This window comes from Oryctolagus cuniculus, chromosome 5 (genome assembly GCF_964237555.1).
Source record: "Oryctolagus cuniculus chromosome 5, mOryCun1.1, whole genome shotgun sequence".
Taxonomy (NCBI): Eukaryota; Metazoa; Chordata; class Mammalia; order Lagomorpha; family Leporidae; genus Oryctolagus; species Oryctolagus cuniculus.
The window spans coordinates 167,969,442-167,992,881 of NC_091436.1; the positions used below are offsets into that span (position 1 = coordinate 167,969,442).

A 23,440-nucleotide genomic window follows, 5' to 3' on the forward strand; every position below is an offset into this window, starting at 1 on the left:
ACGTAGGCCGCTGCCTTGGCAGCCAGGCAGGCAGAGCAGAGGCATAAACAGAAACAACTGTTTGAGGCTGAGATGTGTTGGGGCTCCGCTCCAGTTAGTAAGAATGTATGTTAATTGGTTGGCCAGCAGGGAGCCAGCCAGATTACCAAAAGAAGTAAAGACAGAATTTGAGCAAAAGGTTGAATCTGGGGAATTCAACCTCCCCAGCCGCCATCCCCTCTCCCTCAGCCCCCTCCCCCCTGCCCCCTGCCCCCTACTGCGCCTCAGAGGGGTCAGAGTGGGGGGTGGAGAGAAGGGGCTCAGCAGGACAGAATGGGATGGCGGATGGCGGTGGTGAGCAGTCCTCCAGCCCTCCCTGTGGAGACCCTGACAGTTGCCTTGTAGGGTGGGTACTGTTAGCGTCGAGGAAACTGAGACAGAAGGGCTCAGTGATGTGTCCAAAATGTCACAGCTGCTAGAGTAGAACTGGGCCTCGGCCCGGGCTTGTGTCTTTACCAGTGTTTCTCTCCAAACAGGGAGGGCAGCCCTAGCTTGGACAGGGATGTGAAGGGTGACTGATTGTCCAGATGAGGAGGCCACGGAGTGTGGGAGTAGGGAGGAAGGGTTTGAAGGTAGTGCAGCAGGCTGTAACACTGTGTGGGTGATGTGGAGAGAACCAGCTGTGCCTGGGGCCGTGCAGCCGTGGGCAGCAGCTCTGAGCAGTCCGCGTGAACACACTGGGAATGCTAACCCGTGGAGTGTGGTGTTTGTGCAAGCTAAGAAGTGATGGGCTGCAGGGAAAGAGAGCTCCTGGGATCAAGAATGTGTGTTGAAAAGATGCTGGTTTTGACAAGAAAACCAGTGAAAAGCTGCCCCCCGCTTTTCAGGTTTCCAGATGCTCACAGAATTCCTTGTCACCCCACACTAGGCCTGGAAGAACCCTTTAAACCCTCCCAACACTGAAGAGCTGAGCTGCACAGGGACGGTGGAATCACACAATGGAGACCTTGGTATTTAGAGGGAAGAATTTAAAACTCACCTTGAAATCTGTACGAAAGTACCGGTAGCCTCAGAACAAAAACAGATCTTGGCAACCACTTGCGGACATGTATATTTTATGTCCAAAAAGGAAGAAACTAGGTCGGAGGGAAATCTAGGAGGTGTCTGCGTAATGGCCCTAAGATAAGGTGTGTCGGTAGTTTCGGGAAAGGCCCTGGTGAAGCCACGTGTGTGCTCTCCCGCTAGGTACCCTTCCCTGTACATTCTCTGAGCTAAGATGTACGTGAAAAAAGACCTTCATTTTTATTATGCAATGTGTAAGGGAGTCTCAAGGACTTTGCTGAGTAGTTAAGCTCCATTACAGATCGCAGGGCAGGACAATGCATTGGCCATGCTTTACCGCAGGGAAAGCAGAGGTGGAGGCGTGAAGTCAGAGAAGCTGCTCCTGGTACACAGCCCACTCCCGCGCCAGGCTCCTGCGTTCAGTTCCCTTCCTATAATCCTTGATTCCAGTAAGTGCATTCGTGTTCGTCCTTTCTCCACTCACTTAAAAGTGTTGCCAGCTGCCCCATTTGTAACCCTAGGGTGGTTGATGGGGGCTCACAGTTATCAGAAGGCAGGACAGAGAGCCATGGTGTGTGACAGAGGTTTGCCTCTCCTGCAAGGAAGCCACAGCAAGGCTGACTTGTCCTGTGCCTGCTGATGGAGAACCACTGGTGTCGCAAGGCCGCAAGTGCTGGTCTCCACCGTGCTCGTCAGCCATCTCTGCCTCATTGTGACCCTGCTGCATGTGCCCCATGCCCACGGCTCTCACTCACCTTTTCTTTCCTTCCTTCCTCCCTTCCTCCCTTCCTTCCTCTTTATTCAAATGTCCAGACAGAAATGAAAGTTTTTTAATTTTTTTTATTTGACAGATAGAGTTAGAGACAGAGAGAGACAGAGAGAAAGGTCTTCCCTTCCATTGGTTCACTCCCCAAATGGCCGCCACGGCAGGCATGCTGCGCCGATCCCAAGCCAGGAGCCAGGTGCTTCCTCCTGGTCTCCCACGCGGGTGCAGGGCCCAAGCACTTGGGCCATCCTCCACTGCCCTCCCAGGCCACAGCAGAGAGCTGGACTGGAAGAGGAGCAGCTGGGACTAGAACCCGGTGCCCATATGGGATGGAGGTGCCGCAGGCGGAGGATTAACCAAGTGAGTCACCGTGCTGGACCCTCTTACTCACTTTTCAAAGTTAGAGATCTTCCATCCGCTGGTTCACTCCCCAAATGGCTGCAGTGGCCAAAGCTGGATCAGGCCAAAGCCAGGAGCCAGGAGCTTTATCCGTGTCTCCCACAAGGATGGAAGGGGCTCAAGCACCTGGACGTTCTGTGCTGCTTCCCAGGCCATTGGCAGGGAGCTGGATTAAAACCGAGCAGCCAGGACTTGAACTGGCACCCAGATACGGGATGTTGTTGCAGGCGATGGTTTAACCTCCAGCGCTGCAGTGCAGGCCCTGGTATTTTCTACCATGAACTAATGCAGAGAGTATACACAATATGTATGGCATTTTAATTCCTCTCTGGTCTGTGTATGACCTAAAAACAGGAAGGAAACAGTTTTAGTTCTGCACATCAGGTTTTTTAAAATGTCAGATTTTGCCAATTTCAGCAGTGTAAATAAGGAAGAATTAGCCTCAAATATGCTAGCATGTTTGGCATTGGTGTTCACCTGTGTCTTCTTAAATAGCTCTCTGTTTCCCTGGGAATTCTTAAACGCCTGCATGGACTCTGCATACCCTTGGGGGTCTCTGCACAGCCAGGCATGGGCGTGCCCCTGGGGGTCTCTGCACAGCCAGGCATGGGCGTGCCCCTTGATTTCTTTCCTTCTTTGATCCTTTACAAGGATCCCCTTCCTTCTTCATCTTTTCTGTTCTCGTCCTTTGTCCGTCACGCATTTAACCTTACGCTGGACTGCAGTGAGGCCTGAGCTGCTACTGCCCTTGTGGTTTGTCATGGGTCAGCACTGAGGCTGAGGCATCCTTGGTAAAGAGAGAGCATTCCCAAGTATTTCTGTAGTCCTAATAGCTTTGCATAATGAAGATGGCTGAATTGTATGATTTCTGCTCTGTTTTAGGTAGTAGGGCAGCGTTTTAGAAATACAGAGAGAGAGTACATAGATACCTCTACTATGACCTTTGGTTATTCAGAAAAGCAATTCACTTCCTCACCAAGTATCTTCCTACTGAAGTCATTGCTGGGGCGTGGAAGTAGCTGACTGGGAGTCTCCCTTGCGCACATTAGCTGAGGAAGACGAGGACCAGCAGCTTCATCAGCACAGCTCCTACCCTCACCTGGGGTCTCATCACGGCCAGCACCCTCTGCCTCCTGCCCTACCCTCACCTGGGGTCTCATCACGGCCAGCTCCCTCCTGCCTCCTGCCCTACCCTCACCTGGGGTCTCATCACGGCCAGCTCCCTCTGCCTCCTGCCCTACCCTCACCTGGGGTCTCATCACGGCCATCACCCTCCTGCCTCCTGCCCTACCCTCACCTGGGGTCTCATCACGGCCAGCTCCCTCCTGCCCTACTGCCACCTGAGGTCTCATCAGGGCCAGCACCCTCCTGCCTCCTGCCCTACCCTCACCTGGGGTCTCATCACAGCCAGCACCCTCCTGCCTCCTGCTCTACTGTCACCTGGGGTCTCCATGATGGCCAGCACCCTCCTGCCTCCTGCCCTACCCTCACCTGGGGTCTCCATGACGGCCATTACCCTCTGCCTCCTGCCCTCCCTCCCCTGTTGGCTGTGCCAGGACCCCTGAAGAAGCATCAGCACCCCACACCCATTGTTTTCTCGGCACTCAGCAAAGTCTACACAGAGTCTCCTGGACCCTCACAAGTTTGCAAAGTGAACTTTTCTAAGTATGAAGTGTCACTCACAGTCATGTGTGAGGTGTGAAAGCAAACCTGAATGTCTCCATTCTCCCTTGGCCTTCACACAGCAGCCTGGCCATTTCAGTGCACGTGTAACCCCTCTTCCACCGCAGCCTCTTTCCCCCTCTCTCTGCCCCTCTTCCTCACACCACAGCAAGCCTGTTTCTTAGCACCTGGATTCTAATTACTCAACTCTATGCACTTCTCATCCATTTTGGTTACATAAGACTTCTTAACAAATACTGCATTAACCACAGCCACTGGATTGTGACTTGTAGGCTTTGCCTGAGGCCCCCGGTCCCCTTGCCCTTTCACTGCCCTTCTGTGTGACAGAGCACACTGATGAGCTCCGGTCCCACTCTCAGGAGCGTTCTGAGCGTGCGCCCCTCTCAGTCCTTGCTGAGCCTTGTGGCCCTTCCTGTCCTCCGTGTCACTCTTCACAAGGACGGCTTGTGCAGGTTCTTTGTTGTTCACCTGTGTTGTCTGCTTCTTATCCCTTCCTCAAAGCTAGTCAACAAGTATTTAAAATATTTCAAAAATCTGTTTCTCACTTTACAGCCTTGATTTATTTTTTGAATATTGATCACCTTTAAGACTGTCCATGCAGTCATTAAACTCTCATTGCATATTCATGAGGCTTATTATTAAGCACGTAGCACATGGCTTTCTTGCAGATGGCATGTGTGTAGCTGTGTTCCTACATGGAAGCCATGCTTTCAGGGGATGAGTGGGGAGCCCTGGACGTGGAGCCCTCCCGAGAGGGCGTGACCAGCGAGCTCTTTCATCCTCAGGAGAGGAGAGGAGGGTGGGATGGGCCTGGATGGGGCACTGCAGTGCAGATGCACTGTCGCCACAGCTTCTCCCTTTAGAGGCTGCCGTTGCGTGTTTATGTAGCTGCGTTCTGAATCACAGAGGCTTCTCTGAGAACCAAGCCACTGTTTCAGTATTGCGTCTGTGAGGAAATATACACTGAATTATGGAAAACCGTCCTAAAAGTATACTCTGAGAGCCAGCCTGATCACAAACCAGAGCCATCCTGCTTTTGGAGAAGTGAAGCACCGTGTTGGTATTCCACTGCACAGAAAAGTTAGGCTGCCAGCTCTGCATGTGTGACTCGAGGTGTAGAAAATGTCGTGTGTCACAAACGATTTTCTTGTGCAGGACGCATGTGGCATGTGTGAAGAGCAGTGGTGGGGATGGTGGTGGTGGGGTTCGTTCCCTGTGTTATTTTTTTCCCGCGTGCTAATCCCAGCTCCACTGCTTATTAGCTGCGACCACAGGCAAGTTCCTTAATTGCTGTGAGCTTCAGTTTTTCCAGATGTAAAATAGATATAATAGCAGTCCTGACTCACAGACTTGTCACGATGCTTACATGCTGCGGTGCTGGTGACGCGCTTGGCCCGGTGCCTGGCACATGGCCGTCCTCAGACGCTCACAGCCACTGGGACTCGTGCTGCAGCTGCTGCTCCTTCTGCGCCTGCAACGTCTCTATCATTGCTTTCAACTCTTGTCCGGCGAAGCCTCCTCTTACTCACCAGTCAGTCCAGCAGCCCATTTGCATTCCCTGCTTCTCTCCTTTGTCTGTGTCTCCTCGTTGAACTAATATATTCTACGTCTTTATGAGGTCTAGTTTCTCCCCCATTCCAGGGAGTGAGCTCTCAGAGCAGGAGTTTGGGCTTGCTCAGCTCACTGCCGTATCCTGGTGCCTACAGCAGAGCCAGGGACTTGAGAGGCGCTCTGTGCGTGCACGTTCCCTGGGGGACGTGTGTGACACTGTCATTGGATTGTTTCTCAAGTACTGTAAGTAAGTACACCCAAAGCAAAAATGAAAGTCAAATACAACGAGAGAGAATGCCATACCAATCAGACACTACAACTTTCAATGAGGTTGAAATTTCGACTGTTTTTTAAATGTATGCATATAAATAGGAACAAAAAAAAAAGGAGTTAAAAAAGGGCTTTGAAAATTCCTTTCCCACATTTAGTCTCCATCTTCTAGTTTCCCTTGACACAAATAAGGAAAAAATGGATGGGCTATCTTCTTACATCTCCATGCTAATGCTCTCTGGTGATTTCTCAAGTCCCTTTCTGCTCCTTAATTTCTGAGTAGCAGTGAAACTTGGAGCACAGCTGGGTCTGGCTTGTGTAAACAAGCTGGGAATCGCGCCCTGTCGCTCACAGGGAGGGTGCCACGCTGCCTCAGACAGCAGAGCCTTCTCTGGATCAGCTGCGGGTTTACTGTGCCTCTGCAGTGTGAAACACAATAGTGCTTAAAGCATCTGCTTTGAAAAAGTGTCCTCTATTGCTGCTTTGATTATTCACCATCTTTCCTCCTTTCTTCCTCTACCCCTCCCCCTTTACTCTCAAATTCTGTGCAGTTTAAAGCTAAAAATGTTTTGAATAATGGCTTGGAGATTATCCTGAAAGATAAATGGCTTTTACCAAATATCCCTGACAGCTCCCCAGACCATTAAATTAATAGCAATGAAGGGAGAGATAAGCAAAACTAATGGCAAGATTAAAGTTTTGTGACAGAGGTTTAGAGTCGTCGTGATTCTGGTGGTCTCGGGAGATCACTCCTGCACTCCTTGGCTGGCTTTCACGACGCAGTGTTCATTTATGTAGTCTACCTTCCTGCGGAAGTCTGAAGGCTGGCTGGTAGTACAACTGTGTGATTATGTGGCACCGCATTCTTGGGAACTGAAGACGACTTTCTTAGTGACTCAGTTCTTCATGTGATTTTTGTTCTCCTTAAGGTCGTGAAAGACTGGGTTTCAAAGGGAAAGCCACAGGGAGTCACTGACGCTGTTCACGAATTCAGGGCCTGGGTGATTGTTGGTAGTAAGTTCAGAGCCTCACTGGGTTTCCCTCTGGCGCCGTGCAGCGTGCCCGTGTTGGCAGTGGTGGAAGTGTGCTCTTTCCATGTCATACCTTGGTGCTTGTCTGGGTAGTTAATCTCGGCAGAACCAAGAGCAGTTCCAGTTAGGGAAAGCAGGTGACAACATCTCATTGGACACTGGCAAATTTTCAGGGAAAGGGTGCCCACATCCCATATTGGAGTGCCCTTTGAATCTCGGCCACTTAGCTCTGATCCAGCTTCCTGCTAGTGGGCTCCCTGGGAGGCAGCAGGTGATACAGCTCAGGTACTTGGGTCCCTACCACCCATGTGAGAGACTCAGAGTTCCGAGGTCCTAGCATCAGCCTGGGCCAGCCTTGGCTGTTGTGGCCATTTAGGGAGTGAACCAGCAGGTGGAAGACCTCTCTCCTTTTCTCTCCCGTCCCACCCCCTCCCCACCACCCTCGCTGCCTTTAAAATACAATGAAAATAAATAAAATTTTAAGATAAAATTTTTTTTTTTTTTTTTTAATTTTTGACAGGCAGAGTGGACAGTGAGAGAGAGAGACAGAGAGAAAGGTCTTCCATTGCCGTTGGTTCACCCTCCAATGGCCGCCGCGGCCGGCGCGCTGCGGCCGGCGCACCGCGCTGATCCGATGGCAGGAGCCAGGAGCCAGGTGCTTTTCCTGGTCTCCCATGGGGTGCAGGGCCCAAGCACCTGGGCCAACCTCCACTGCACTCCCTGGCCACAGCAGAGGGCTGGCCTGGAAGAGGGGCAACCGGGACAGAATCCGGCGCCCCGACCGGGACTAGAACCCGGTGTGCCGGCGCCGCTAGGCGGAGGATTAGCCTAGTGAGCCGCGGCGACGGCCAAGATAAAATTTAAAAGACATTTAAAAAAAAAAAAACTTCTAAGAAAGACCATAACTTCAGTCATTTTTAATAGCACAAAGAAAATCCACAGGTTATTTGTGATTTAAGACCTCATCTAATTGTAATAAATCTTAAGGGAAAGTGATGTTCTGTTGAATAAAAGAAATGTTGCAGCTTGAAATTATGGGCACTCACTAGTTTTCAGGTCATTCATTTTTCAAGCTGTCATAAACGTACGGTCGTACCAAACTAACCTTTGTGCATCGTGAGGTCTTGGAGGAACAAAGGGGTTCTCCTTGTAATACAGAAATGTGCCTTCCTCAGGTACAGAGGCAAGTTCTGACCCGCCCGTCTCCTTCCAAGGCAGCTTTCAGGATTTGTCCATTTCCGCCACTTTTCGGTTCTGGAGGATCTTTGACTGCCGGTCATGCTTCCTCTGCTCTCCTTCCACTAAATCCCATCTGCATTCCGGCGGTGGAAGCACCGCTGACGCTGTGCTGGTGTGGAGGCCTGATGCCCGTCCTCAGGACAGCACCCATTCTTTCGGCGCCTGTCCTTGCTGTGAGGTTTCCAGGTGCGTTTTCTAAAGGCCTCCTTGCAGCGTGGGTTTTGATGCCTGATACAGTTTATTTCCGGATTTTCACTCGATTCTTTCTCAAGTCCGTTCTTGCTTCATTCTGACCTGCTGTAAGAAGAAAGCTCCCTCCTTCTTCCCAGCTGGTGTTATTCCCCCCTCGGTCTCTTGAGAGACGTTTTCAAGTCATTCTCAGAATGCGCTCTTGTTTTCATGTCCTCCGAAGTACGTTCTTCCTGCCGCTGTAGATCTCGTTGGCTCTCTTTCTTACCATTATGTTTTTAATAAAAGTTTTGGTTTGCAAACCTGTGCTAAGCAGGAGCCCGCGCTCCCCTCCCCCCCTTATCCCACGCTGTTAGTGGTTTTGTGGTTGCCACCACCCAGCCTCTGGATATCCTAGCCCAGAGCCAGGTATGCGCTGGTGGCTTAGGGTTTCCAGCCGGCGCTGATGTGGGGAATTTCGCAGGTCTGTTCCGCGCGTGGACAGCACTGAACCCGCGGCGGATTCTCAGATGAAGCCCCGTCTGTTGTAGACATTCAGCTTTATAGGAAAGTGAACACAAAGTCATAATTTAAGCTTTCGTCAGAAGCAGCCTTTTATGTCTCCCTTCATGGCCTGAGAGATTCTGCCCCAGCCCTGGATTTGAAGCGGCAAGCCTAGCTGAAGGCCCCTCTCCACAAGGTGCTTTTGGTGCCATAGTCCGGCTGCTTGCCGGATCTCGTGTTCCGCCGCTGCCAGTCCTAGCCTTGCAGCCCAACAGGTTTGTGACATCCACTTCACTTACCGTTCTGTTTCTGTCGCTGTGTCCTCTTAAGCGTCATAGTTGCAGCGCTTAGCGCAGCAGCAGTGTGGAGTTGTGGCCTAAAAGATGACCACATGTTTACCAAGTTGACTCGAATTGTTTATGCTAAGTAAGGTATTTGAACTTTATCTGTAAGCTCTGGGGAGCCATTACACTTTCAGAAGGGTGAGCCCTGATTAGATGTTACATTTGAAAATGGTGGTGGTGGCAGTGTGGAGGGTGGCGTGTAGAAGGGCCAGGTGAGTGCCAGGAGAACTGTGGTCTCCAGGGCAGAGCGTCATGCGTTCTCCACGGCGTTAGGGAGGCAGGTTTATGAAGGACACCAGGGCTACCAGGAGCAGGTGCAGCACGTGGGCAGTGCCCCGGCGTTGGCCTTGCGTCCTCGCCTCACAGGAGCAGGTGCAGCACGTGGGCAGTGCCCCGGCGTTGGCCCTGCGTCCTCGCCTCACAGCCACCCTCAGGCTGGCCTGCCTTGCAGTCGTGCTTCTCTTCGTGTTATGATTTTGGGTAGAATATTGGACGCTGCTTTTCCTTGCTTCTCCTGGTCCTCAGATTAACATTTTATAAAAACTTGTGTGTGCTTTCCTCAGTTACATAGAAGAATCAGAATTAGAAAGGACTTTAATACATAGATGAAAGAAGCTGAGGCTAAGAGATGCTGGTTCCTTGGCCTGTTGGTTATTGACAAAATAAGGGCTACAGCCTGAGAGTTTTAGTTAATTGGCATAAATAACTTCCTGTGTCAGTTTCTTCTTGTTTCTCATTCATCAGTCTTACGTACGCAGGCATCTTTTCCCGTGCCCAGTGGAATTACTGTCATGGCAAATTAGAATTGTGCTGCCTGTGAGAACTCACAGGTTCTAACTCTTTGCAGGTTTTTTTTCTCAGCTGCAACTTGGATAGTGATTATTCTCCCTCTTTACTTTGCAATTAATTTTTTTTCTCATTTCCTCTGCTTGCCTACAGTGCTGTAGGTACAGACATCATTCTCGTCCACCCCCTCATTCTCACAGCGGTTCTCAGATCCCAAGGAAGTAGACATTCACCTGCACTGCAGCCGTGCAGCCAGGAGCAGTGTTCACAGTAGAGTTAGATGAGCATCCTGTCCAGCGTGACCCGTGTTTTCCCGTAAACCTAAAGTGTGTATTATACAACAGTTCCGATGTGAACAGGCTGGAAAACACGGCATTCCTATTTTCCATTTTGAAAATACATGAAAAATACCTTATTGTGTACCTTTTGTTGCTGGAGAATGATTCCGCTTTAAAAATAGTTGTGAGTAAACATTAATGGTGGCAGCTTTGACAGTGATACTGAATTATTAATCATGCTTCCCTCTTAGAGTATGCTTTCATGTTCGCTGCCCAGTGGCCCTGTCCTGGGCCTACTTAGAGTATGCTTTCATGTTCGCTGCCCAGTGGCCCTGTCCTGGGCCTACTTAGAGTATGCTTTCATGTTTGCTGCCCAGTGGCCCTGTCCTGGGCCTGCACTGAGTATGCTTTCATGTTTGCTGCCCAGTGGCCCTGTCCTGGGCCTGCACTGAGTATGCTTTCATGTTTGCTGCCCAGTGGCCCTGTCCTGGGCCTGCACTGAGTATGCTTTCATGTTTGCTGCCCAGTGGCCCTGTCCTGGGCCTGCACTGAGTATGCTTTCATGTTTGCTGCCCAGTGGCCCTGTCCTGGGCCTGCACTGAGTATGCTTTCATGTTTGCTGCCCAGTGGCCCTGTCCTGGGCCTACTTAGAGTATGCTTTCATGTTTGCTGCCCTGTCCTGGGCCTGCTTAGAGTATGCTTTCATGTTTGCTGCCCAGTGGCCCTGTCCTGGGCCTGCACTGAGTTTGTTAACTTCATTGCCTGCTGCTCTGGGAATGATTCCTCATTGGATTCAAGAACATGGAATTCAGACAAGGCGGCCAGGAAAGGAGCTGTGCGCAGTCAGTCTTCTCCGGAGAGAACCGCCACTTTGGGTGGGAATCTTCTGCTCTTGTGTTTTCCATGCCTTGAGAAATTTTGCTGGCTGCCTGTTATGTGCCAGGCGCTGGGCTAGATGCAAAAGGGTGAGCAAGGTGGGGCTTCTTAACCTTGACCCTGAAATTCGTGGTGCTGTGGATGGTGCATGTCAAACCCATTGCCCTTCAGATATCACTCAGTCGACAGCAGACTTAGGGTTTATTCGTTTACTGTTGAATCAGACTTCATCGAAGGGTTTGTCTTCATTCAAGTCTTCTGGGCTCTTACTGAGCTGGTTTATGGTCTTTCTGGCCACATCCTTTATTGTTTTACAAAACACATTAGTCATCATACCCGCTTCCTGGCCTAGAGTTCACAAATCTGCGAAGTGTAACTTTTTAACCCTGTCTGTACGCACCAGGGGCTCTGCTGCCCGGAATGCTTTCCTGGTGCTGCAGGTATCCTTCCAGTCTGGGGCCTGACCGACAGTCTGCGACCTGCATCTCGTGGCCACCCACCGTGCAAGAACCAGGGCTTCTACACAGGGACAAGGCTTTCTGCTACGCTTGTCCTGTGCTTTGTGCTCAGACTCCACATCTTCCTGACCTTGTAACATCGAACCAAAACCTGATGTCTTCAGGAGACTTTGAGATCTTACAGTTAATTATTCCTAATTTCACATTCCTGTTTTCTGGAAAAACAGAAGGACCTTTAGAGATTTGCAGTATACTCCCTTTCCCAGATTGTTTTTAAAACATTAAATGAGAACTATCCTTAAACTAACCACAGATAGAATCTATTCTTTTTTTTTTTTTTAAGATTTATGTATTTGAAAAGGCAGAGTGACAGGGAGAGATTGTCCATCTGCAGATTCACTCCCCAGATGGCAGCAACTGGCTGGGGCTGGGTCAAGCCAAAGCCAGGAGCCTGAGCTCCATCCAGGTCTCCCACACAGGTGCAGGAGCGCAGGCCCTTGGGCCGTCTTCCACTGCTTCCCAGGAGCTTAGCAGGGACTGGGTAGGAGGTGGAGCCGCCAGGACTCGACCCAGGGCTCGCTGGATGTTGGAGCTGCGGCGGCAGCTTAGCCCAGCACACCACATTGCCCACCCAGGGTCCACTCGTGTGCTTTTATTCCTGCTTTTGATTGATTGTTGTGGTGGGGGTGTGCTGGGGGTGGAGCAGGGAGCGTGCTGTTCACAGTTAGGAGATGGGATGCTCTGCCCATGCCAGAGTAACCGTGAGTCCATCCATCTTTGCTTCCACTTTGTTGTAGCGTTTGCCCAGCCTCTGACAATCCAGTGAGTTAAATCCATGGGTTTCTCCTTCACTCTTCCTTGCCCAGGTGTTCATTTATCCCTTGAAAATTTTGCAAAAATGGGCCAGGCAGTGTCAGCTCTCACAAAGCTGCTTTCCTTTCTGCCGTGACATTGTCTGTGTATTGATTCTGACCACTGCCATAGCTTGTGTTAGATTTTTCTTTATAAAAACACAATCCAACAACAGCCTGGTGATTTGATTTCCCCTCCAGTATGACTGTCAGCTGCATTTTCATGGACTGAAGTTACATTAGCAATCTGCTCAACTGTCTCTCATGACTTCCTGCATGCCAATCAGTCTTAGTGATTTATGTTTATTTTAGTTTGTTTGTTAGATCTAGAGTAGCTGGAATTTATCACTATTTCTACTTATTAGTTTCACATAGCTTCAGAAAATTAGAACCCTATCCCCCCCTACCCCCACCCCCCCCACACCGAATCTTCCACAGCAAACAGAGGATGCTCAGGGCCATGTGTGCCAAGCCTGCACATCCCTGCTGGGCTGCCCCTGCCAGCAGCTGCCAGCAGTCGTCTTTGTCTGTTTGCTCTTCTTAGTGACTCTGGGTTCCTGTTCTTGAACTCTGCCTTGTTCTTTCTTGAGCTCATTTTAATTTTATTCCATTTCGATGAATGCATCTTTTTCTGTTTTCTCTCTATTGTCTGACATTTTTGCCACACAATTCTTACTGGTTTTTGAGTCTTATTTTCTTTCCAAGGGTTGCAGTAACATATTTTCAACAAAGCATCAGGTATCTCATGAGGGGTTACTTGTCTTTAAAAACTCCTTATACATTCCTCCTGCAACTTAGATATTTTCCTTAATATTCCTCCTAAAATTGATTCACACGCTCTTTTTAGAATAGAAAGACCAACACAAATGCAGGCGTGAGGGCGGGAGACGACTTACCGTGCACATGATGTGACATTGCGCTGGCCACTCTTGTGGTTTACTCATAAACAGTCGCATATGCCAGCTGGCATTTGGGGTTGAGAGCTCCCTAAATCGAGTGCTTTGCCCTGCCGAGGAGCTGTATCTCAGTCTCTGTCTTCATGAACACGCACGCCCTGTGAGAGCCGAGACCTCTGTCATTGCAGACTTACGCCCCATTGGAGCTCTCAGACTCGTTGACCGAAGAATGCTTAGCTGCTCAGATGCCACGTAAGACTGTTCCTACGTTATTGAATGTGTAGTAGTGGCGACTCTAAATGTAACTGTAGTAGTTCTAAAAGGAAATTGAAGTTTGATAACAATGAAGACTTTTTGGGGTATTTGCTGTGTTTCAGTTCCTTTATACAAAACAAGTAGCTTTTCATTATTCTGCCTGTAGTAAGAGCACCCCAAGTTACTACTGTAGTCTAAGTAGTAACTGGTAGCAGACATTCGGTCCTGTAGCCATTTTGGGGTTATCTTCAATAAATATTTTTAATCCCATGGTTTAGTACTGTGAAACTCTTGGCTGAGTATTCCTGATATAATGTGTTCCCCCTGTTCATTGCTGTGCCATCGCCCTCTGCCAACAGTTTGGGGAATGCTCTCTTGTCGTGGTCCACGTGTGATCATGATAATTCAGATTAATGCTACAAGAATTATGAAGTGCAGTCACTTTGATTTTTGTGTACTCTCAGAGCTCTTGTGTTGGGAAGTCACAGCAAACTTAGGCACTTTAGATTCTTTGCTGAGGGGATCCGTAGTCTATGCATTGTGTCAGACCACGGAATGATGGATTAGATGACAGTCATGCTTTGTATTACGTACCTCCAAAACCGAAAACTGCTGAGGAGAGCTTGTGAATGTGGCTGGATGCGGGTTCTTAGAGAAGGTCAGCAGCTTTTCTTCTTTAAGCACTTTCAAAAATACTGAAACTGTCACCAGCACTCAGTAGAGCAGACGTCGTCGCCTCTCTGCCGTGGACTCTCTCAGCAGCCTGGTGAAGCCTGTGCGAATATTGTCTGAATAATGTTTGCAAAAGTACAAGACAAAACTCTTGGGGTCACAAAGGACACTGATTCTGTTATTCATATATTTAAAAGCCAGCTTGGTGACACAGTAATGCACCTTCACATACTATAGCACAATCCCTGGAGGTGGGCTTTCACCACCTGAATCTCCTTTTTTTTTTTTTTTTTTTTTTTAAGATTTTATTTAGAGAGGGAGGGGCTGTACAGTTTGGCACATGCTCACTCAGACTTACCCCTAATGGTAGAGCTAGAAATGGGCCAAGGGATTCCAATTCAAATCCCATCAAGGTGGCATGTGCCAATGCCGTCTTTCTAGTCAAAGTGATCAGTTTCAATTCATAATTGATCATAATGTTAGGATTAAGTGTCAAAGGGATCACATAAGCAAGACTAGTGTCTGCTAATACTAACTGATAGAATTAAAAAAGAGAGATTGATCCACCATGGGAAGCGGGATACACAGCAGACTTATAGAATGGCAGATGTCCTAAACAGCACTCTGGCCTCAGAATCAGTCCTTAAGGCATTCGGATCCAGCTAAAAAGACCATGAGAGTTTCTCAGACATTGAAAGCCAAGACACTGTGGGAAAAAAAAAAAAATGACCTACATGAAAGATCTCTGTGAGTAAGATCCCAGCAGAAAGAACGGGCCATCAAAGAAGGAGGTACCTTTCTCTGAAGGGAGTAGAGAACTTCCACTTTGACTATGGCCTTGTCTAAATAAGATCGGAGTTTGTGAACTCAAGAGGCTTCCATAGCCTTGGCAGCTCATGACAAGAGCCTCGGGTGATTACTGACGCCATAAACAAGAGTGTCAGTTGTTAAATCAACAACAGGAGTCACTGTGCACCTACTCCCCATGCAGGATCTCTGTCCTTAATGTGCTGTACTATGGGAATTAATGCTATAACTAGTACTCAAATAGTGCTTTATACTTTGTGTGTCTATGTGGATGCAAACTGTTGAAATCTTTACTTAATATATACTAAGTTGATCTTCTGTATATAAAGATAGTTGAAAATGAATCTTGATGAAGAATGGGATGGGAGAGGGAGTGGGAGAGGGGATGATTGTGGGTGGGAGGGAGGTTATTGGGGAGAAAAGCCGCTATAATCCAAAAGTTGTACTTTGGAAATTTATATGTATTAAATAAAAGTTGAAAAAAATGTACCTTAGAAGAAATAAAAAAAATATTTTATTTATTTCAGAGGTAGAGTTACAGACAGTGAGAGGGAGAGACAGAGAGAAAGGTCTTCATTCCATTGGTTCACTCTCCAAATGGCTGCAACGGCCAGAGCTGCGCCAATCCAAAGCCATGAACCAGGTGCTTCTTCCCAGTCTCCCATGCAGGTGCAGGGGCCCAAACACTTGGGCCATCTTCTAGTGCTTTCCCAGGCCACAGCAGAGAGCTGGATGGGAAGAGGAGCAGGTGGGATTAGAACTGGTGCCCATATGGGATGCCGGTGCCACAGGCGGAGGATTAACCTTTTGCACCACAGTGCTGGCCCCTCACCTCCTGAATTTCTAAGTGGTGATGGGCACCAGTGACACTCTGAGTCTCCTGTAACAACTCCATACCTCAGTGTTACATGGGTATCGTCTGTATCGATAACAAGGTCACTGTTGCTACTGAGGAGAGTGGCTTAAATTTAAAATTGAGAGGAATCTAAAATTTCAGATAGAATTCAGTAAAATTAAAGGTAATATTTTTCCTGAAATTCCATCCCTGGCCCCTGGTGGATTCTTGGGTTAGTATGATTTAATTCATAGTTAATTCCATTACATAAGCAGACTTGTTACATTTGCTTATCTGTAAAGAATCTCTATGAATCATGTTCTAGAAAAATTTCATAGTTACTTCCGGTGCAATTTTCTCATATGGAAGTCTTGGCAGATTATACTGTGTTCATCAGCAGCTGATATATATCTGTACAGTGAACAGAGAAAAGATGTCTGATGTGGCTAACTTGTAACAATTGTAGCCACAAAGTGTTTTTAAGTTAAGATTTTCTACGGAAAATAGGTTTAGTGGGTTTCAAACTCAATTAAAACAAATTAATATTGTTTTAAGTTTAGTATTTGTTTTGACTGAGAAAGTGAGAAAAGACTTTAAGAAATGGGACCAGAAATTCTTAGAGCATATGGAAAGTGGTGAGGACTTGGGCCAGAGTTACCACTGGAGAGAGGCGAATGGACCCCTAAGATTTGAGAACCCAGGATTCTCAGGCTCAAGGAACGCCGCTGGGGAAGCTGACCTTGCTTCTGGAGCCAGTAATGAGAAGAGGCAGCAGATCTGGTGAGGTGTTAGAGCAGGGTGGCCTTCCCCAGCAGGCTTCCGCCTCTTGAAGAACCACAGCAGCCTTTATCTTTTGTGCTCTGCTTTTAGGAAAACAGACAAGGCAGTGTGGATTGCAGGGACTGCCAAAGTCGTTATGGGGGTGGGGGTTTGCGGAGTGTGGCTTTGTCCTGTGAGAGCAGGGTTCTGATTGCCTGTGAGAGCCCTTCCTTACTTTATTGTAAAATGCTTAATGGAAGCTACATCTTAATTTACCTTTGTGCATACAAAGGCAAACCGTGATAACCCGTTTGTTTGGTCTGCCTAGAATTCATCACTCTGGTAGAGTAACTCCCTTGTGGTTATTTCAAACTGTGATTATAAAAGTTTTTGAATAAAAATTTAATTGCAGAAGAATAAAGACAAGTTATACACAGTTGGGTTTGTGGGTGTGAAGAATGGAAGTTTCTGAATGACAGAGTTGGACCTGTGGGTACCAGGCCAGGGGCACCTAGCCTGTGGCTGAGACTAGCTTACGGTAAGCGGCCCTCTGCTGCAGGGCTGTGGGCGGCCCCCAGTGCTCACTGAACGAGCAGAGCGTAACTGGCATGACAGTTCCAGAAGAGCTGCTGCTCACGTGCACTCAAGTGTGGGCCTCTGCGGCCCCCACGTGGAGCCAGTGCCTTTCCTCCTTCAGCTCGCGCCGGCTCTCCCTCGCCCATTTCCACTTCCTCGTGTGGCCTTCTCCTCTGTGAGCCCGTTGTCGCTGTCTGGCCTCCTGTAAAGCTCTAGGCCCTGCCCTTACCCCAGCGCTGGCATCCTCTGGAGCTCTTCACAGGCTGTCTAGCCTCCAGAGTGCGGCAGGTGAGCAGCGCCTTGGGAAGGCGCGGTGCTGTTCCTTCTCACTCTTGTCTTTCCTGTGCTCAGGGCTTGTCACCTGCACTGCCCGCTCTCTGAATGCCCTCCCTGCCCGCCGCACTAGGCCCGCACCTGCTGGCTTGTGCCTGCCCTGCAGAGACAGATTTGCATCTGCCCCAGGCGCTAAGTGAACGTCAGCTCTGCCGGGCTCCTGCTAAGGGGGAAAGAGTGATTCAGGATGGAAAGTCATGTTTTATTGTTGCTCGCGCTGATTAATAACTTTCACTCACAGAGGAGTAGTAAACAGTGCAGCTGCTTGTGTGGTCTCAGGCGTTGCCAGCTCGCTGGTATCGGGTGCTTCCTTACGCTTCTGTGAAATTGACTGTTAAGGAAGCATTTTCCTGGGCTGTGGTTGTCTTTTACCACATTACTGCTTCTGCAGACAGATCTCTTTTTCTGAGACGGCATTTGCAGTCTGGGAAGCTTTGACTCATTCATTGGTATTTTAAAAATGGAATTTTTTCCATATATAAAGTCTATTCCATTATTAATGGTATAATGTGGTCATTGAGGAATTATATGTCTAAACTTCAAACTTAATGCACCTTATTCATTCGGGTAGTATTTCTTGAATCCCTTCTTTGGATGGAACTCTGCTAAGAAATAGGAACTTGGAGGAAAAGAAAGAGAAACAAAACCCCTGTCCTTGTGTAGCTCGCTTCCTGACTAGACCGAGGACGTGGCGGAACCTGACCAGTGCTCTGCCAGCCCGGGGAGGGAACCACGGCAGCCTGGTCCAGGGAGGAAGCAGCGGAGGGAGCCACAGACAGGAAGTTGTGAGCAGAGGGAAGAGCTAGCCCCCAGGCCCCGAGGTGGCGCTGGTGTTGAGGCAGGGAGGGAGCGAGGCTGGAGCATGGTGGCCGCACCACTGAGCCCTAAGGGAAGGGAGAGGTCAGCAGCATGTGCCACTGCTGGCCCATCTTTGAATTCCTCCTGGATTCTCGTTTTGCCAGAAAAGCCCTCCGGCCGCATTCATCAGTCTCTTAGGAAACTTAGTTCTGCTGTGCTTTGAACATGTTCTTCTCACCAAAACTGTTACTCAGACACATTGCTCCAGTTCACGTCTAGAGGTATTGACATTATTAGACTAGTTAAATCCATATTTTCCTTGATTTATTACAAACACACGGAAACTTCTTTTCCAATGGCCTTGCATTAGAAGCACTTCAGGTGAGTGTGGACGTCCATGGCCCACTGGGGCATCTCACAGTGACCAGGTGGAGTCGTCAGAGCCCCGCGCCCGTGGAGCTGACAGTCCAGTCTGCAAGGGCTCAGGGTGCTTCGATTCCTTTCCGTTTGCCTCAGCTGTAGTTTTCAGTAGATTTCAGAACTGAAATGCTCTTTGGTCAGTCTTTTGAGTCAAGAGTCCACTGTGTGAGGACCAAGAGTGAGGGCACATGGAGCAGTTCCAGGACACCCCACAGCCTGGAGCCACCTGATGATGAGAGCCATCATCTCTGCCTGGACCCCCAAGTTGAAATCTCAGACTACGGCTTGGCACAGTGCTGCTCTGCCAGGCTTCCCCCCAGGAGCAGGAGGACTAGGTGGGGTGCCGCTGCCTGAGGGAGTCAGGTCTCAGGTGGGAAGGAGCTGGAACACTCAGAAGCCCCTAGTGGGGGAGTTGTGAGCCGCCTCCCCTCCCGCCGAGCGCTCCTCTGTGGTCTCGGGCTTGGGAGCTGGAGTGTTGTGTGCTGGGCTTCTTGGTTAAAGAATCAAGCGTGTGACGTTTCTGACCTCCAGCATCCCCTTGAACGGTTGATCCATTCATTAGGATGTGAAATGCTGCGGCCACCGCTGCATGCCCACGTTGATGCCTCCCTCCTGGGAGCTGTGTTTTCCTGTCGTTGTCCCTGTCCTGCTTGGTTAGGAGGTCCTCTGTTCAGCTCTCATGCAGCTGTAGCTGCAGTGACTAAGAGGAAGAAAGAATGTTGCAAGTATTATTTGCTGTGAGGCCTAGCTCAGGCGTCCATTGTGGCGGTGTGATCTGATTTTTAAAAGGTCTGTAACTTGCATTCCAATCTGTAGACTGTGCAGCACCCATATCTAGGTCCTCTGCAGTCTCTTTAGGGAACCATTCCTTATTTTCTGTTTGTTTCTCAAAAGGCTGTGATGTGCCACTCATAAAAAAAATAAGGGTAATTATTTGGGCATGTTTGAATATGTCTTTGAATCTTGATAAGAGCAATCTGCTTTATATTTGAACATAAATATACTGTTCTACGTGGAATTTGAATCCCCTGATTCCTCAAGACCTTACCCCGTCCTCTGTGACTGCCCTGGTGGTGTCCCATGGACGAATGTCCTCACATGGCCTGGGGATATTTCAGGGACCAGCTGCCCCCGCCGCTCCTCATCATTTAGGGTCCAGGCTGCTGCTTGGCATGGTGTAGCTATCGAGACCTGTGTCCTCATTGCTATGGTAAAGCTACGACACTTGTGTAGCTCTGTCTTGTCCTCTAAAATTTTGCCCATCATTGCAATACGAGTGATTATCAAGTTTCTGTAATTCTAATAGCCTGTGATCTTTTCTACTAGTTGTCGTTGATATTTGTATATTTGACATTTAAAGTCCTGTTTACTTTACATGCTGTCTTCATTCGTTCAGCCCGTGTCATGCCAAGCACTGTTTCAGGCGTGGGAGACTGTGCTGAAAGCAAGATAAGACTCAGCCCTCACACAGCTTCCGTTTTAATGCGGGAGACAGAGAGATAATAAATAAGTAACACCTAAAATAAAAACATTAAGAAGAAGGAGAAGTGACGAAGTGCCACAGGCTAAAGGGGCGTGAAAAGACGGAGATGACAGCACTGGGATTTTTTAGAGGGAGAACCAGATCTGACAGGGAGGAGCGGGTGAGGAGCTCATGGACGGGGCAGCAGCCAGCAAGCAAGCCGGCACCATCTTGGAAGCCACTGTGACAACCAGGAAAGGCGGGATCATCAGGGAGGAGAGAGGGCGGTACCTGTCGGCCATGTGGGGAGAAGCCGGGGTGGTAGTTCCCCTGTGTGGTGGAAGGGTAAACAGAGCATTAACTATGAGCATATTTTGAAAAGGTCATTGAAAAGTGAAATGAAAAGGTAAGTTTATTTTGGTTAAAAAAAAAAGTTTTCATATATCTTATGTGTACTTCGGCTAGGCCGAAGCCAGGAGCCCCAAGCTTCCCCTGGGTCTCCCACATTGGTGGCAGGGGCCCAGGCACTTGGGCCATCTCCGGCTGCTTTCCCAGGCACAATAGCAGGGAACTGGATAAGAAGTGGACCAGCACCCGTATGGGATGCCAGCATCCACGTGGCGGCTTACCCTACTATACCACGATGCCAGCCCCTTACATGAACTTTTTGAAGATCCTTCAAAAGCATGAATTTCCAAGTGTTTTAAATCAAAATTTATCTTTCACTTCCATTTACCACAAACATATTGAAGTGCCCTCGTATGATGCCAAAAGCACAAGTGACGAGAGAAAGATAAATTGGACATTTTGGCTTCATAGCACACAATTAATAATGGGAGGAAAAATAGAATTATATATCTAAGAGCTTGTGTCCAGAATAAATAAAATACGTTTGCAGCTCTATTAAAACGACAAATAGTCCAATTTAAAAATGGGCTAAATATCCAAATGTGCACTTCCCAAGGAAGATACATAAACGGCCCATACGCAGTGGAAAGATGCTCAGCATTGTGTCATAGGAGAACGCCTGTCAGAACCGCGATAGGGCACCACTTCACACCAGGGCGGACCGCAGCGGGTGGTGGGCGTGTGCAGAGAGCAGACCTTGTGTGTGGCCGGAGAGCCTGGTGTAGAATGGCGCCCCCACTGGGAACGCAGTCTGGCAGTTCCTCAGAACGTGGAACAGAGCGCTGCCACGTGATGCGCGCCACCCGGGCGTACGTCCACGAGAAAGGAGCGCGTGGAAAGTGCCAGAAGCCAGCCGTGGGGACTGCACTGGTACGAAGCGTCCAGGGCAGGGAGGTGATTCCGGTCAGCAAGCAGAGGAGCCGGGGCCTGGGGAGTGACCAGTAGCTTATACAGGCTGCTCTCAGGGGTGAAGAAAGCGTTCTTGGAACTAGATGGTGATGATGGTTACATAATGTCGTGAATGTATTAAAAACCATGGAATCGTAAACTTTAAAAGGGGAAATTTTATGGTATGTAAATTATACATCAATAAACTGTTATTAAAAAGGAATAAAATGGTACCAAGTTTGCTTTATTAGCTTTGAAAGGTTATGGGTGAAACACATGTTCTTCTTTTTAATTTTGTTGCTACCACATGAGCTTAATTCCTAGGCCTGAGTGGCTGAGCTCAGTGGTCTGAGTCAAGTCTCCGGGCACAGTCACCCCACTCCTGAAATACTGTGTGGATGGACGAGGCCACAGCTTCTGCTCAGGGAACACTCGGGACAGGCAGTAACCAAGGCCACTCAGATGGCAGTGAGGAAACCAGTGACAAAGACTGTCCGTTCAGTTATTTGAGGAGATTTAGTATTGGTTAATTTGTTTATTGTGTGCAGCATAATTTAAGAAAAAAAGTATGTTAATAGTTAGTTTTTTAAAATAGTGTACAGACCTGTAAAATATGTACGCATTTCACAGCACCTTCTTGGAAGTTGTTGAATTCGTACATACTTTAGCATCTTCTTGTCTGTGCCTCAAAAAGTAAAAGACTGATCGGCTACAGTCATTCTTGTGTATGAACTTAAAATAGAAAATGAAACAATCCCCCTAAAAAAATCAACTGTAGGGGCCAGCGTCGTGGTGCCGTAGGTTAATCCTGCGCCTGCGGCACCGGCATCCCATATGGGCACCAGTTCAAGTCCCGGCTGCCCCTTTTCCGGTCTAGCTCTCTGCTATGGCCTGGGAAAGCAGTAGAAGGCAGCCCAAGTGCTTGGGCCCCTGCACCCGCATGGGAGACCCAGAAGAATCTCCTGGCTTCTGGCTTCGGATCAGCACAGCTCCAGCCGTTGTGGCCATTTGGGGAGTGAAACAACAGAAGGAAGACTCCTCTCTCTGTCTTTCTCTCTCACTGTCTGTAACTCTATCTCTCAAATAAATAAAGAAAAATCTTTTTTTAAAAAATCAGCTGTGTTCTCAAACTGATGTCTTTTTGTAAAACACCAATTAGGATCTAGTGACAGTGGAAATTTCCTGGGCTCCTCTCCCGAGCGCTCAGTGCAGTGAGAATTTTTCAGGAATGCACGCAGATGACTCTGTGGCACAGGCTTTTGTCCCATGATGAACTGTGTCCTGAGGACTCTGGCCTAGAATGAGGAGGCGCTTTAGGGTGGTTAAAGTGTTCTTCACAGAGGGTAATTAGTGGGCAGTAAGATATTTCCCAGCCGTTTGATAGTAGAAATAGGTATGACCTGGACTCCTACCCTGGCTGGCAGGTACTACTGCTTCCTCACCAAGATGCCGTCTCCCAGTGTGTGAACCCGGAGCCCCTGTCTCCCTCACGCTTGCTCTCTTCCTGCAGATTTCCTTCGACTTAGCCGAGTACACCGCAGATGTGGACGGGGTTGGCACATTGCGGCTGCTGGATGCCATTAAGACCTGTGGCCTCATCAACTCCGTGAAGTTCTACCAAGCTTCGACAAGCGAGCTGTACGGGAAAGTGCAAGAGATACCGCAGAAGGAGACCACCCCCTTCTATCCTCGGTCGCCCTACGGTGAGCACACAGCGTTCTCCGTGGACGCAAGGGAGTGTGTTTCTGCTTTCATTCTGTTCGTGTCTCTCGGCTGAAGTCATCTGAGTGTGAGATGAACACTGGGCTAGACTGCAGTGACCAGACTTGTTGAGAAGCATGCCTTCATCCGCTGCTGACTACAAGTATTTGCCATTGCCCCCAGGGAGAATTACCACCTCGCTTCACCAGTCCCTGTTCATTCAGCCCTCCTGTGCAGATCACTTGAAAAGGAAAATTAGACCTAACAGGGTTCTTTTTTTCTGAACTATTGTGAGATTTACTGAAGTGATAAGGCTTCTGAGATTCTTTTTTTTATTTCCTTGATGAAAGCTCCCCTGAGCACACTCTTGAAAAAAATTAAGCCT

General features: G+C 48.7%; 1 protein-coding gene across 1 annotated transcript in view; it reads left to right on the top strand.

The window, feature by feature from the left end:
* GMDS (GDP-mannose 4,6-dehydratase) overlaps positions 1 to 23,440 on the top strand; it is a 629,429-nt gene that overhangs the window by 257,168 nt on the left and 348,821 nt on the right. Inside the window, exon 5 of the mRNA XM_051855925.2 lies at positions 22,865 to 23,057. Within this exon, the coding sequence (XP_051711885.1) occupies positions 22,865 to 23,057 (193 nt within the window). The remainder of the gene's footprint in view (positions 1 to 22,864; positions 23,058 to 23,440) is intronic.